At 44.9% G+C, this 15,198-nt stretch overlaps 1 protein-coding gene across 4 annotated transcripts in view; it reads right to left on the reverse strand.

The window, feature by feature from the left end:
- Nucleotides 1-547: 547 nt before the first annotated feature.
- DEUP1 (deuterosome assembly protein 1) overlaps nucleotides 548-15,198 on the reverse strand; it is a 67,343-nt gene continuing 52,692 nt past the window's right edge. For all 4 annotated transcript variants that reach the window (XM_083499619.1, XM_083499617.1, XM_083499620.1 and 1 more), the window contains 2 exons: nucleotides 6,822-7,110; nucleotides 548-972 (listed from right to left, as the gene is read on the reverse strand). In XM_083499619.1, the coding sequence (XP_083355745.1) occupies nucleotides 799-972; nucleotides 6,822-7,110 (463 nt within the window). In that variant the 3' untranslated portion in view covers nucleotides 548-798. The remainder of the gene's footprint in view (nucleotides 973-6,821; nucleotides 7,111-15,198) is intronic.

The raw sequence follows: 15,198 nt of genomic DNA on the forward strand, positions 1-15,198 counted from the left end.
TTGAAGAAGGACTCCAGGAAGTTCCCAGAGGTGACACTTGGTGAGCTGATTGTTGGCCAAGGAAAGCCTAATCCCATCACCAGACTTGCCAAGGGGTCCAGACGTGCAAAGGAAGTTCTATCGTACTTTGGGTGGTGGGACTTCAGAGGTGTTTGCCTAGGCTAATCTTATACCTGGGTCTTGCCCTGCCATGCCTGCTTATGCTAATCTTGTACCAAGACATGTTTGCCAAGGTTAAACTAGTGTAACCCCTGTCTACCCCTCCCCTTTGGTGACATGTCAGTGATGTAGCAATGATGCTGTACGAACTGTATTCTGGGATATGGTGCGAAATTTTTAATAGTCTTTGTCACCGCATCCTTGGGGGTTCAAATTTCCTCTTTGAACCTATTGCGGAATAAACTTTGGTCTACAGCTATTTGCTCTGGTTGGTGGCTGGAATCCTTCCGTTATTCCACAGGGACCCGTGGGCTCTGCCCGACGAGCTGGGTGACTGAGCAGCCTCACACCTAGATTTTCCCGTAACAATATGGACATCTGGTATGCATTTAAAGGATAAAAAGTTTTCATATTTAATTTCCAGGTTTCTTTTTTTAGATCTCATACACTCTGCAATACACAATATTCCAAATTCATGTTGAAATGAAATCCACAGTCGAAGTATATACAAAATCTCACATTACAAACACTTCTTTGCATAAAGGCGATTCTTTTCCCCCTTTCCCCCTTTTGTAAAGCAGCAGCTGATTATTTATTCTGGGATTGTCACTTCATTTTAGACTTTCTTGTTTTCCAGGCTCATCTGTGCCTGCTTTGCTTGAAAGCGGTGTACTTCTTTATGGTGTTCTCTGACTGCCTTTGCAGCTCTTCAATGTGAGAGTTTAAAACCTGCTCAAAATCTCTCGCTCGCTTTTCCTCCTCCTGTAGGAACTTCTCCGTCACCGTTGCAGCAAATGGAGTCTCTGGGGAAGCCTGAACGACACAAAGAATTGGCACAATTAGGACGGGGTATAATTAGCCAGCTTTTCTTATTAGCTTTCACACTGACAATACTGCACTGGTGAAACAATCTCTCCTTCTTTTGCACATTCTGTTCCACAGAGTACTTAGCCCAGCCAGTGGTATTATATCCCGCTGGGATAAGTCCGTGTCTATATCGGGACGCCACTGCCATCAAATTGGAAGAAGAAAAACTACAATAACCATGCTGGGACGGATCCCTTATTTAAGGTTCCTTACTATAAAAGCGCATGAAAACCAGTATTTTAACATTACTGAAACTCTGCCTCATTTCACATCTTGAATTTTAAGTCTTGATTTTTGTGTTTTTTATTCCAAAGAGGTATTTATGCAATCTCTGCATTTGTCTTAAAACCATATGCATCACCATTTTTTTCATAAGCTAACTTAATGTGGCTTAGAGTATAAAGAGTCATGTACGTGGATTAAACCACAGAGCCTAGGACTTGCCGATCAGAAGGTCGGCGGTTCAAATCCCCGCGACAGGGTGAGCTCCCGTTGTTCAGTCCCTGTTCCTGCCAACCTACAGTTCGAAAGCACACCAAAAAGTGCAAGTAGATAAATAGGTACCGCTCCGGCGGGAAGGTAAATGGCCTTTCCGTGCGCTGCTCTGGTACGCCAGAAGCGGTTTGGCTACATGACCCGGAAGTTGTACGCCGGCTCCCTTGGTCAATAAAGCGAGACGTGCACAGCAACCCCAGAGTCGGCCACGACTGGACCTAATGGTCAGCGGCCCCTTTACCTTTACCTTATAAAAACATGCCCATTAAAAAAATAATCCTATATCACAAAATAGCAAGCATGGAGGTACAGCACTAAAATAGCATAGCTAAGAGATCAATCAACTAAAATCCTCCTGGAACAACCATGTTTGGGCCAGATCCCGAAAAGAACGACGCGCTTGGGGCAGATCAGTTTCCCAGGAGAGGGCGTTCCACAAAGTAGGCCACCGTCAAAAAGGCAGCAGGTGTAGGCTGAATCTCATTTATCCAAGCGATCTGGAGCAAGGCCTCAGATTTTTGAAAGGCGTGTGTGGGGAGGAACATATCAAAAGAGGCAGCCCTTGGGGAAATTTAGGATTTTAAAGGTTAAAACCAAAACTCTGAATCGAACCTGAGAAGTTTCTGAACAGTTTTCAAGGGCAGATCCTCTCTCTCTCTCTCTCTCTCTCTCTCTCTGTGTGTGTGTGTTTGTGATTATGGCATGAACCAAAGTGGCGTAGTTGTGGCTTAGGCAGGAAGGTTTGTTGTAGTTAGCGTACCACCCAAAGCTTCAAAAGAAAAGCGTACCTCTCACCACTGTTGCCAGCTGCACATGCAGCCACATCAAGGAGTACTCCCAAAGCTGTGATCCTGACATTTTAGGAGCAGTGAAATTACATCCTAAAAAGGCAGGTCAGCTAACCCTGTAGGTTAACCCACTAGCACCGAGGGTTTGTCCTCCCTCTGCTGCTGCCGCCGCTGCCACCTGATCTCCTCAAGAGTAGGGGAACAAGCAGCAGAATCCAAACCTCTGGTTTGGCAACTTCAGCCCATCTACTCTCTGCTCTCCCAGCAGCGTAGACCCGGCAGCCTAAACCACATGGCCAGCCCCTGAGGCCAGTACAGCCCAGAAAGCCGATTTAAGCATTTTATTCAAAAGGAGGACGTGTAAATAGAAAGAAGAGAGAGAAATAGGAAGGGCGTGGCTCAAACTTGAAATAAAACATTATAGGTCTAACTAACACATCACTTGATCCAAACTAACATTGCTAAACACATGGTCACTTCTGGTCCTGGCGGCTTCAGAAATCAGTTGCAGGTTGGACAGGATCAAGAGGGACAAGAACTGCCTCGAAAGAGTAACCTTCTAAAGAGCCCCTGAGCCAGGTGGGTCTTGATTGACACGTGGCCATGTCCTGCCAATCATCTCTCAGGTCAAGATGGTCAGCTTGACACTTTTTTTATAGGCTGGTGGTGAGGAGATGGCAGACACCTCCTGGGAGCAGGAAAAGATGGCTGCCAAGGGTGTAATTCACTGCCAGGTTTCTCTATCTCCTTGCTAGATAGAATTTAATTAGGCACTTGTCAGGGTCATCTTAAGCATATCCAGCGCTGTGGTGCAAAGAGCCCTCCTGTGCCCTCCCCCCCCCCCCCCGGTTTCCCAGAGTTGCCAACCTTTTTTAGGGAGGACAGCGCTGCCAGCGATGTGCCCAGCTTTGCGGGGCTGGAGGAGGCGGGCAGCGGCTGGAGGGCAGCTCCTCCGGTGGGGAAGAGGCAGAGGCTGGACGCGGCAGCTCCCGGCTCAGCTGGCTGCTTTGTGCCATGGTGGCCACAGCAGATGGAGGCTCTGGGCGCGACGCTGCATGGTGGAGGTGGGCGAGGGCGGCGAGCTGATGCAGGGAGGCACTGCGTCCAGCCTCCACCTCTTCCACTGGCACCCCCCAGAACTTGGTGCCCTGGCGCCCTGCGCCACTAGCCTCTATGGGTAAGACGGCCCTGGCACTTGTGTATTTAAGAAAGGACCTGTCTTCTTGGCCAAAGTATAATGGAGGACAAGAGACCAAACTTCCACACAGGCTGCACACCTAACTCTGAGTCAGATCATCTACTTACCAACAGCATTTCCAGCTTGTTTGGATTAAGTTTCAGTTTGTTCTGTCCCATCCAGTCCTTTGCGGCTGACAGACAGCATTTAAGGGCTCCATTACCTCCCCGTGTTCAGAAGGAAATGATTGAGCTGGGTATCATTTACATATGCAGCCAAATCTCTGAACAGCTGCTAAGCAGCATGGGAAGAAAAGAGAAAAACTCCAGAGGCCACAAGCCAAAGGAAAGAGCAGCGAAGTCCTAGGGCTACCTTCTGGGTCCTACCTCCCTCACAGGACGGAGCAGAGCCGACTCGAGATGGTGCTCCTAATAGCCACACCTGCCAAGGCATCTCAGAAATGCACCACAGTTAATGGTGACTAAACACCACTGAGATGGCCAGGAGAATCAACAGGATCACACTCCCTCTGTCCCAGCACAAGTCATGGACAAGGGTAACAATTGCAGTCCAAAGCCAGAAAGGAAGAGTCCCTGATAATCGGTTTTACCCAGAAACCCAGAACTAAGTTGCAAAACACACACACACACACACACACACACACACACACACACACTCTTTGCCAACAGGTAACAGTTCAAATCAGAGCATTCCTATTATTATTTCCAATAAAAGCTACACTACACTTTACTTCAGTACCAAAGGAAAGAAGCCTTCTCTAAGGGAAGTGTTCATCACTGAGCTGTTTTCACAAAGTGAGGGTCAAGTAGACACAGGACGCCCTGCACTTCTTCAAGAATCTTGTTCATACCTTGTGCGCTGTTTTAAAGGTTTCGAAGCTAAGTGCTTGTTCACACACACATATTAATTGTTTTTTGATTGCAGCATCAAGTGATGCCCTATTACAGGTTAATCACCACACAAGATTTTTTCATAGCACTTGACCCCACTTCCAACAAAATACTTTTGTTGAGAGCGATCCGGAGACCAAGGGAAGCAAATATATTTGTGAGACTTGAAGGTGCTTCCATTCATAAGGCTGAATTCAACACAATAGTTGCACGAGGAGGAGCCAGGCCAATAAGTCCCACTAGTGCAATGGGGCTTTCCTCTCCTCTCCTCTCCCCTGCCCACCCCCACAATTGGCTCAGGGTTCAAATTCAAGTGGCATCAGCATTACGAAAGATGCGGTTTTTACAACTAAACATCATCATCGTTATCATTCCAACAGTTTTTTTTTTAAATAATTTTTATATCATTCCAACAGTTTTGCGTACCAAATTTGTTTGTTTATTTCAAATCAAATTTGGCAAAGCAAGGAAGGAGTCAGAGTAGCCTAAGGGGTGATGCAAATCTAGTTTGTGACTAAACCTTCACTTGCCAATTAAATCAATTAAAGCTTATATCCCTGCACCCACCACACGAATTCTACCTGCTTTTAATTCCCAGGTGCTTGTGGAAATAAAAGTCCTGCAAGGTTGGGGGGCTGAGACATGCCGGCCATTAGGACCGTGATGCGGGGCGGTAGTTTTGCACTGGATTCAGCCTCAATGTCTGTGGTGCCAGAACTCCGAGGATCAAGCAGCCCACAAGGATCTGTAGCACAGATGGGCAAGATGGCTGAAGCCAATGTGCAATAGCAGCTGACCTTGCCTTATGCTGCAATACCACCTGGGTGGGGAGCAGAGCTTATTTTCAGCCAGAGGATGCTGGAGTGCAGTTCCGGCACCTCTCAGGTGGGCGCCATTGCAGGCCAGTGTACCCCCTGCACGCTTCTTGCCTTTACGTGCTCATGGGCTGGGTGTTCATCAGTATGCAGATGACACCCAGCTCTACCTCTCCTTTAAATCAGAACCAGTGAAGGCGGTGAAGGTCCTGTGTGAGTGCCTGGAGGCTGTTGGAGGATGGATGGTGGCTAACAGATTGAGGTTGAATCCTGACAAGACAGAAGTACTGTTTTTGGGGGACAGGGGGCAGGCTGGTGTGGGGGATTCCCTGGTCCTGAATGGGGTAACTGTGCCCCTGAAGGAACAGGTGCGCAGCCTGGGAGTCATTTTGGACTCACAGCTGTCCATGGAGGCGCAGGTTAATTCTGTGTCCAGGGCAGCTGTTTGCCAGCTCCATCTGGTACGCAGGCTGAGACCCATATCTGCCCGTGGACTGTCTCACCAGAGTGGTGCATGCTCTAGTTATCTCCCGCTTGGACTACTGCAATGTGCTGTATGTGGGGCTACCTTTGAAGGTGACCCGGAAACTGCAATTAATCCAGAATGCGGCAGCTAGACTGGTGACTGGGAGTGGCCACCGGGACCACATAGCACCAGTCCTGAGAGATCTGCATTGGCTCCCAGTACGTTTCCGAGCACAATTCAAAGTGTTGGTGCTGACCTTTAAAGTTCTAAATGGTGTCGGTCCTGTATACCTGAAGGAGCATCTCCACCTCCATCGTTCAGCACGGACACTGAGATCCAGCGCCGAGGGCCTTCTGGCGGTTCCCTCATTGCGAGAAGTGAGGTTACAGGGAACCAGACAGAGGGCCTTCTCGGTAGTGGTGCCCACCCTGTGGAACACCCTCCCTTCAGATGTGAAGGAAATAAGCAGCTATCCTATCTTTAAAAGACATCTGAAGGCAGCCCTGTTCAGGGAAGTTTTTAATATTTAATGCCGTACTGTTTTTAACATTTGATTGGGAGCCGCCCAGAGTGGCTGGGGAGACTCAGCCAGATGGGCAGGGTATAAATAATAAATTATTATAATAATTATTATTATATGTACTTCTGAGAAGCCCCAAGTGAACATTTCAAGTCAAAACGGAAGCTGGCCATCTTGTGCAAGTCTACACTTTTTTTTTTAGATCTCTGACTCTACCTAGCTCCTAGCTGTTCCAAGCTGCAATTGGTCACGCTACAGGGCGGGGCCAATTCATATTTCCTTTTCTTCTATCCATCACCTGTGTAGTCGCAGTGGGCTTTAAGCTTTCCAATCAGGCCTTTACCTTGGCATGCATTTTTGCGAGGGCCCTTCTGAGCTGCCCATGCCATCCGCCTGAATCTAAGAGAATGAGGGATGCTTCCTTTGCACAAGCTGCCTGAGTCTTAGTCACCCCTATCTCTACCCTGCTCCCTTCAAACTTTTCCTGAAGATCCTCAGGAGAGACTTATCAGAGGACCATCAAGAATGGCGAGAAAGCTCGATTGCACAGCAACCTTCCGCTCACCCAAGTTGTGGGTGCAACCCAGTGTTCCTCTTACAAAACAAGATCTGGAGATTCTTACCATCCGGGTTTCATCTGCAACATAGATTTGGCTCAGTAGCGTCTCAGACTTGTTCTTTTCAGGGAGGCAGCTGCTGTAATGCGCTGGATACGCCTCTTGGGGTGATGGAGACCTGCCATCTGCTGTGGGTTCTCGGGTTCTGCTTGGTCTTTGAAGAGGCAATGTGCAGCTGCTCTCGACGCTGACGATGTCGCCTTGGCCATGCCAGGCAGGAACCTGCGTCCTGTAGTGCCCGAAGTTTTCATAAGCTGCAGGTTGTGGTGCCCATTCACTTTCGTTCTGCGCAGGTCTAAAAGAGGAATTAAAAGGTTTACAAGCTGGCTTATTGCCATGAAATATTTGCTGACATGAAACAGTCTTTTACACAATGACCCATGGAACGTGGCTTTACAGAACTCAGAGTGAGGTCCCCTTTTGGGCTGGAGGGCAGAAGAAGCATTCAACTTTGAAATTTGGCTTGACTTTTGCCAAATTTGTGTGGGATGTGAAACACAAGAGCAGTCAAGTACAACATTCCTAGAGTGAACATGTTTACACATGAGTAGAAATGTTTGTCCAGCCAGCAGGTAAACTTCCTGTTTCCTTCTGGGCTGGGGCAGACTTCCTCTGCATGTGACTAGAGGTGGGCGTGGCCTCACCTGTGCAGGTAACGACAAAAGCACAGGGCAGGGCAGCCATCTCTCTCTCTTTCACTACATGCATAGAAGAAGCAACATCTGCTTAGCCAAAGATGCTCTCTTGGCTCCAGCCAAGCGAGGACAAAGGGACTATCTTATGAGATAGATTCTAGGTCTATGTTACTTTTCTAAGCTAAGTCTGCCTTCTGGGATCCTATTGTGAACAGAATGATATGTGAGTAAACTCTTTTTATACTTTTATAGAAGACTGTGTCGTTTCTTATCTTTTATGAGGGAATAATGGGGAAATACCAGAACAGTTATTATAGAGGCTTTAGCGAGCCTGAGCAAACGCATCGGCTGCAAGTTTAAAAGGGGGAATGTTACTCTGCTAAATTGTGAACTTGTTAACAGAAGTTGGAAAGGCTATTATCAGACAATATATCCTCTCCTGCATCCCTGAACATTCCCACAATTTGCAGTCCGTTTTCATGCCATATGCAAGATGCTGACCATAGATTTGAATGGAAATGCCATGGGAAGCCCAAAGTATTCACAGCCAATTTTAAATTGTACAGATGTATTAAGTCAGACCATTGGCCCATGGAATCTAGCACAGGCAAGGGCCTGGGGGGGGGGGGGGCTTTGTGCTGGCATGTCCCTTTGACAATCGCCAGGGCGCCTTGCCTAACTCTTGGAGAGCCTTTTAACTGGGGATTGAGCCTGAGGCCTTTTGCATGTCCAATTCCCCAAGTTCTTCCATTTGAGTTAATAAACCACTATGCAGTGCCCACCCCTGTAACAAATATCATGCTTAATCTGGCCCTAACTGCGTTTCCGAGCACAATTCAAAGTGTTGGTGCTGACCTTTAAAGCCCTAAATGGCCTTAGCCCAGTATACCTGAAGGAGCGTCTCCGCCCCCATCGTCCAGCCCAGACACTGAGGTCCAGCTCCGAGGGCCTTCTGGTGATTCCCTCACTGTGAGAAGTGAGGTTACAGGGAACCAGGCAATGGGCCTTTTTGGTAGTGGCACCTGCCCTGTGGAACACCCTCCCATCAGATGTGAAGGAAATAAACAACTATCTGACTTTTAGAAGACATCTGAAGGCAGCCCTGTTGAGGGAAGTTTTTAATGTTTGACATTTTACTGTGCCGTTAATTTTCTGTTGGAAGCCGCCCAGAGTGGCTGAGGAAACCCAGCCAGATGGGCAGGGTATGAATGAATGAATGAATGAATGAATAAATAAAATAAAATAAAATAATTATTCAGTGGAGAGGCACTTTCTACTGTTTATTCTGAAGTTATTTCTAATCAGTTTCTGCCGAGTAAGTTGTAGGGCTCGACCTGTCAGTTTCTGTTCTCTCCGCTTTCCTTTTTTTCAGTCTTAAAATCAGTTCTCCACATTCCTGCAGCAATTTGTGAATTTTTGAAGAGAAATCCTCATGAAAATTCTTCAGTATTTTATCCTAATAAACATATTTTTGTATTCAGTTTTGAATTGTGTATGCATTTTGAAGGCAATTTTTCCTAATACTTTTTTTGCATGTCATTTTCACTTATTCGTTTTTTAATGCACACCCCCTCCCCCCCCATTGTAAACACTGTTTGGAGAGATGCATTGTAAAATTCAGATAAGTGCAAATTTCAAAGGATGGCTGTGCTTCGGTTCTTACACTGTTTAAGAACATGCACATTTGATTTGGCTTTAAATGTGAACCAAATTCAGTTTCTTTCCCCTCCTTAGTGAGTGTTAGCCTTCAGTAATGCCTGCTGCAAATCTCCCACTGAGGCATTCTTGGAGATTACACACTTCTGATTCTATACAGCTACAAACTGAAGGAAACAATTGTGAAGTTACTAGCATTGACTCAATTTTTATTTTATTTTATTTTGCTTTCCACTGGGCAAATGTTACCAAGACGCATAAACATAAACAGCACAAAGACATTAGCATGGCATCTGGAAATTGCCAATTACCAACTCATTTCCCCCCAAAAAACCTCACCACATGTTTTCTATTTTTACTATCTCAAAGATATCCTTTTACCCTTCATTCCTTGGCATAATTGCTATGGAAACAGAACAGCAAATTAAAATAGAAAAACATGGTTTATGTCCGCAATAAAATAAAATATACCCTAGAGTCAAAACAAGCTAGCAACAATAGCTTGATTTGTCTGCTTCTGTTTGATGCTTGATAATATAACTGAGGCTTTTGGGGGAAAATATTGGTGCATTTCCTGATTTACAAAACCAGAACCTAGATACTAGGATTTCCGGCATATGTTTAAAACTATGTATGAATTTTCATGTTGAGGCACCACAATTTGTAGATAAACTATATGGACCTGACATCCGCATTAAATCAACCCATATTCATATTTGCCTAGCGATCCCTGCTGTGGTTTTAACAATTAAGTCTGGATTGTGTGCTCTACCAACAACCCAGTTGTGGCACCTTATTCTCATCACAGCACACTCCCAAAGTCAACCAATGAAACTTTACGCAACTCACAATAGTCTATGGAATAACCAAGAGGTCCATAGCCCACATAGGAAATCCTTGCACATTCTGACAACCAGTTGTTAAGATTTTGCTACCCCCGGATCAGAGAATGGTGTTGCACAATCCAGGTAAGTGATCTTACCATATACATTTCCGTCTACCAATCAGCCTGGCCCTATTTTGCAAAGGAAAAGGAAAAGGAAAAGGAATTAGTAGCCTCTTGGGAGCCAGTGTGGTGTAGTGGTTAAGAGCGGTAGTCTCGTAATCTGGTGAACCGGGTTCACATCTCCGCTCCTCCACATGCAGCTGCTGGGTGACCTTGGGCTAGTCACACTTCTTTGAAGCCGCTTTGAGACTCCTTTGGGTAGTGATAAAGCGGGATATCAAATCCAACTCTTCTTCTTCTTCTTCTTGGGAGATGTTTGAGGTAGGGCAGTTTTGCTGCACAAATTCTGAGGACCAGGGGCGGGTGGGATGTTCCATGGGATGTTCAAGCAAAGGTAAAGGAATTCTGGAAAGATTTCAGCTGGGGTTCAGCTTGGATTTGGAAGACAAGTAACCATTTGCGTTGCTCTGACAAGTCCCATCAATGGGCAGAGAGGGTGTTGTGCAAGAAAGGAATGAGTGCTAGGAATTCAAGCGACTTTGGAAGGCGAGAAATCACTGGAGTTCGACAGCAGCAGCAGATCTGTAGGGTAGCAAGGCTCAAATGGATTATTGGGGGAAACTGCAAAGCCAATACCCCCCCCCCCCCAATCAGTGTTAGGATATTTCCGTTCCACCTTAAAAGGGAGCAGGCTTTGTGAGTCACAGAGTCTGTATATTTCCTGTTTATGTTTTCTGTTGCTTTCGTTTCTCTCTCGGTGCCTGAACACTGAAGCAGGCGGTCATGTTTTTTCTTTGTTCTGACCAACGCTGAATAAACTTAAATAATGCTCTCCTGCGTGCATCTTTCGCTGTGCATTATCTGCTGATAAGAGCGTGCAGCAGCTCTGGAATGTGGCAAGCTATTTCTGGAGCTCGTGTCGCTAATTGCTGATACTGCGTGTCGACGGGAGATCGATGGACGTCCGGAGGCGATGTGGGGCCATGATGGACTTTGTCTCCCTGGCAGTACCCCAACAATCAGCACTCTCTGGAAGTTTTTATGGGTTTACAGGTCCTCAACTGAGCCCATCTCTCTGGTGCATCTCAGAGTCAGGGCCTGTCCAATGAACACTCATGTTTCACATGGCCCCAGTACAAATTCTCAGGCATTTCACATATTGACATATTTCTACCTCGCAGAATCGCAGTCAAGTTACTTTTTCTTTTTACTCCTTCCCCTGTGAAATTTTGGTCCTCTGTCTTTGTTTTAATTTTAAAAAAATCAGTGTGATTTTTTCTTTACATGAACATTTTTGCAAGCAGTTTCCCCTAAAATAATTCATTTTTATATGTTGCCTTTACAGATATATGCATTTTGATGCACACGTTCCCACAATATGCACAATTTTCTACATCTTATTTGGTTAGAGAACTACACTACAAAATGTAGGGGAAATGTGAATTTCAATGCACAGCTGTCTTTCAGTTTCCATATTGTTTTGGAAAGAGCAAATAGCTTTGCCGTAAAAGCCAAACTAGAATGAATTTCTCCTCTTCTTCCTACCATTTAAAATATTTCATCTTATCCAAATTTCATACCTTCCTCTTTCGCTTTAAGTGAGCAATTCAGGATTATTTTTAAACTGTGTGTGTCAGTATTTATGAAACATTTAAGGTAATTCAGTGGGCGACTGGCTAAAAATGAACGAGCCAGAGATATATTTACAAATTATTTCTTTCTACTGAGCTCAGGATATTGTTATATATTGCACTGCTCTTTCACGGCGCGTATGAGTTTAATGTGATATTAATTTATTCAGTACCATCTGAAATGCTGCAGCTTTTCATGTCGACTCAATGGGGAGCACTAAAAATCACAAAAAAGCATTGAAACACTTTTAATGAAACTTTAAAAAACTGAAACTGGCAGGAGAGAAAGAGATGATAGATGGCAGGTGTAGTTCAAGATGCTTATTAAAATAATCTCCTGCTGAGCAGTTTACATCTCACACTGGTTTCTCTGGCCCTCGCTTAATTTTTTTTTTTATTAGACAGTATTAACATATTCTCTGTGGCTTGTAAAATGAAAAGCAAGGGGGAGAATCAAGATAATATATTACAAAAGGTTGTATCCAAAGTAGTGCTGAGAAGCAGGGCGGTGGGAGTTCTGTTGCATTAGGGGAAATCCTTTTGCTGATGGACCGTCCCATCCAAAAGTTTATGTGGCTATGACACAAAAGGTTATGTCTATTTCTGAGTTTTGGAAGCACCTGACTTAGCATCAAAGACCTCTTCTGAAATATTGTACATAGTTCTGGGCTGGATAACCTTAGATATATGGCTCTGAGAGCAGATCCAGTATACAATATGTTTTGGTGGGGAAAATATAGAAAAGAGAATTTCTGGATGCCAAGGTCCAAGTTTGGGACGACCCCAGTAGAGATTAAAAAACCAGAAGACATGCAGCAAAGCAAAGCGTAGAAATACAGTAGTACCTCAGGTTACATATGCTTCAGGTTACAGACGCTTCAGGTTACAGACTCCACTAACCCAGAAATAGTACCTCGGGTTAAGAACTTTGCTTCAGGATGAGAACAGAAATTGTGCTCTGGCGGCGTGGCGGCAGCAGGAGGCCCCATTAGCTAAAGTGGTGCTTCAGGTTAAGAACAGTTTCAGGTTAAGAACGGACCTCCAGAACGAATTAAGTTCTTAACCCAAGGTACCACTGTATAGGCTGTTAGACCTTTAAAATATGTGCCCCTCCAAGTGAGTTCCAAAAGGTCCCCTTAAAAAGTTTCTTTCCAAAGTTTCTACCTTCTCCCAGCATAGGAAAAGACAACTGTTTGGCAAGTTAAAAATGGGCTTACTTACAAACGCTTCAAAGGTCAGGTTCATGCACTTCCGAAAAGTTGTGCAGGTAGAACTTAGTTACAAAATGGTGTAAGTTTCTAGATCATTGGTATAGGAACTCAAGAGAGTCAGGGAACAACCAGCTCAAACCTCTCCACACGCTGAGCATCTCAAGTAGACTTAATACAAAAGTAGGCTTGATTACAAGTGGCCTGGCAGGACAGCCTGCTCTATGGCATTAACCCCTTCATGCACTAACTAGACATGTTGGTTATATGAGGCTGGCTATCCCACAACATGAGACTAAGGAGATCGCATAATATATGTTCTTTCTCATCTTGCAATTCAATTTTAGAGAATCTGCAATAACGCATACAATATTCTTTTTGAGGTAATCTCTTAAGAAATACCCTTAATGAACTAAGAAAAAGCTTGAGCTTCAATAAGATTCACAAATCCCAGACAAAGTTGATCTCCTTCATCCCAGGCTGGGATAAAGAACTTCCCCCAAAGAATCCCGAGAGCTGTAATTTATCCTACACAGAGCTACAATACCCAGCATCCCGAACTATAGTTCCCAGGATTGTATGAGGAAAGTAATGTGCTTAGGAAGTGAGAGAGGCTGAAATCTGTCCCATTCTTGTTCATCACTGCAGCCAACAGTGGGCCAATCAGAACACAGAGAAGAAAAACTATAGAGGTAAACAACTATAGAGGAGCAACTATCCACATTTTATCAATAAGCCAAGACCTGCAACTGTGGTTCTAATGCCTGTAGTGTTGGTAGTTTTCCCCAATGGGTAGATGCTCCCTGTTTCTGCCATATACAAATGGAAAATTAGTATAGTCGTACCTTGGAAGTCGAACGGAATCCAACTTTTGAAACGGTTCGGAAACCAACGTGTGGCTTCCAATTGGCTTCTGCAGCCAATCGGAAGCCATGTAAGCTGTGTTGGACGTTTGGGTTCCAAATAATGTTTGCAAACCGGAACAATCACTTCTGGGTTTGCAGCGTTTGGGACCCAAAACGATTGACTCGCAAGTCTTTCGAGATCCAAGGTACGGCTGTATTGTGGAAGAAGAAGAAAAGGATTTTCCATTAAATGTTTTCAGAATCAGGAAAGCTTCCATGTGAGCCTTGTGCCAAATTCAATAACAGTTAGAAATTATTGCTACACAGATAAATAAAAATAAATAAATTCCCACGCCAGATCTCTGAGGTTTACGAGGGGCGAAGCTTGTTGCACCACCTTTGCAGAATGAAGAGGTAAGACAAATTGGTTATTATTTCGAAGAAATCCTAGCAAGAGGCCTAAAAGCAAGAAATAGCAGGTGTTTAAGACAATCGAAGGCAATTTAATAGGAATAAAACACACACGCCCATGTGTTTCATCAGGAGTTATCATAAAAGCTTCATAGCTCGGTTAATATATATGCCATTTTCTTACTCATCTACAAGTCTATGGCTAGACCTCAGCGGTGTGCTTCCATTATTAACTAGTTGCTGTATAGATTACGTTTCCAATTCTGAGGGAGCCGTGAAACTGATAATAGCGTGTAGGGCAGTACTGATGCGATTGTCATGGAATTTGGGCCCTTCCAGTCTGTCACAGTTTCCGGGTGGGATTCAGTCACGCATTGGCAGGTTCAGGTTGTGCAACTATAGTTGGGATGCCTTGCATAGCTAAAAGATCAGTCCTTTTTTGAGATAAGGAAAATGATGAGAAAATGCTCTGGAAAGGAGAAGATGTTTTGATGCAATGTCATCTAGCCTCCGCCAACAAATCAGACCCGAGTTCTCATTAAACAGCCAACATTGTCTAATCTCCCTGCAAATAAATCATGATGAGTGCTTCAGGATGAGGGCTAGAGGGCTAGAGGGGGAAAAAGGTAGTAATAACTGGGCTTTTTTAGTTACAGGTAGGTAGCCGAGTTGGTCTGCCGTAGTCAAAACAAAATTAAAAAAATCCTTCCAGTAACACCTTTGTTGTTGTTTAGTCGTTTAGTTGTGTCCGACTCTTCGTGAACCCATGGACCAGAGCACACCAGGCAATCCTGTCTTCCACTGCATCCTGCAGTTTGGTGAAACTCACGCTGGTAGCTTCGAGAACACTATCCAACCATCTCGTCCTCTGTCGTCCCCTTCTCCTTGTGCCCTCAATCTTTCCCAACAGCAGGGTCTTTTCCAGGGAGTCTTCTCTTCTCATGAGGTGGCCAAAGTATTGGAGCCTCAGCTTCAGGATCTGTCCTTCCAGTGAGCACTCAGGGCTGATTTCCTTCAGAATGGAGAGGTTTGATCTTCTTGCAGTCCATGG

Source organism: Podarcis liolepis (genome assembly GCF_965112155.1).
Source record: "Podarcis liolepis genome assembly, chromosome: 4".
Classification (NCBI taxonomy): domain Eukaryota; kingdom Metazoa; phylum Chordata; class Lepidosauria; order Squamata; family Lacertidae; genus Podarcis; species Podarcis liolepis.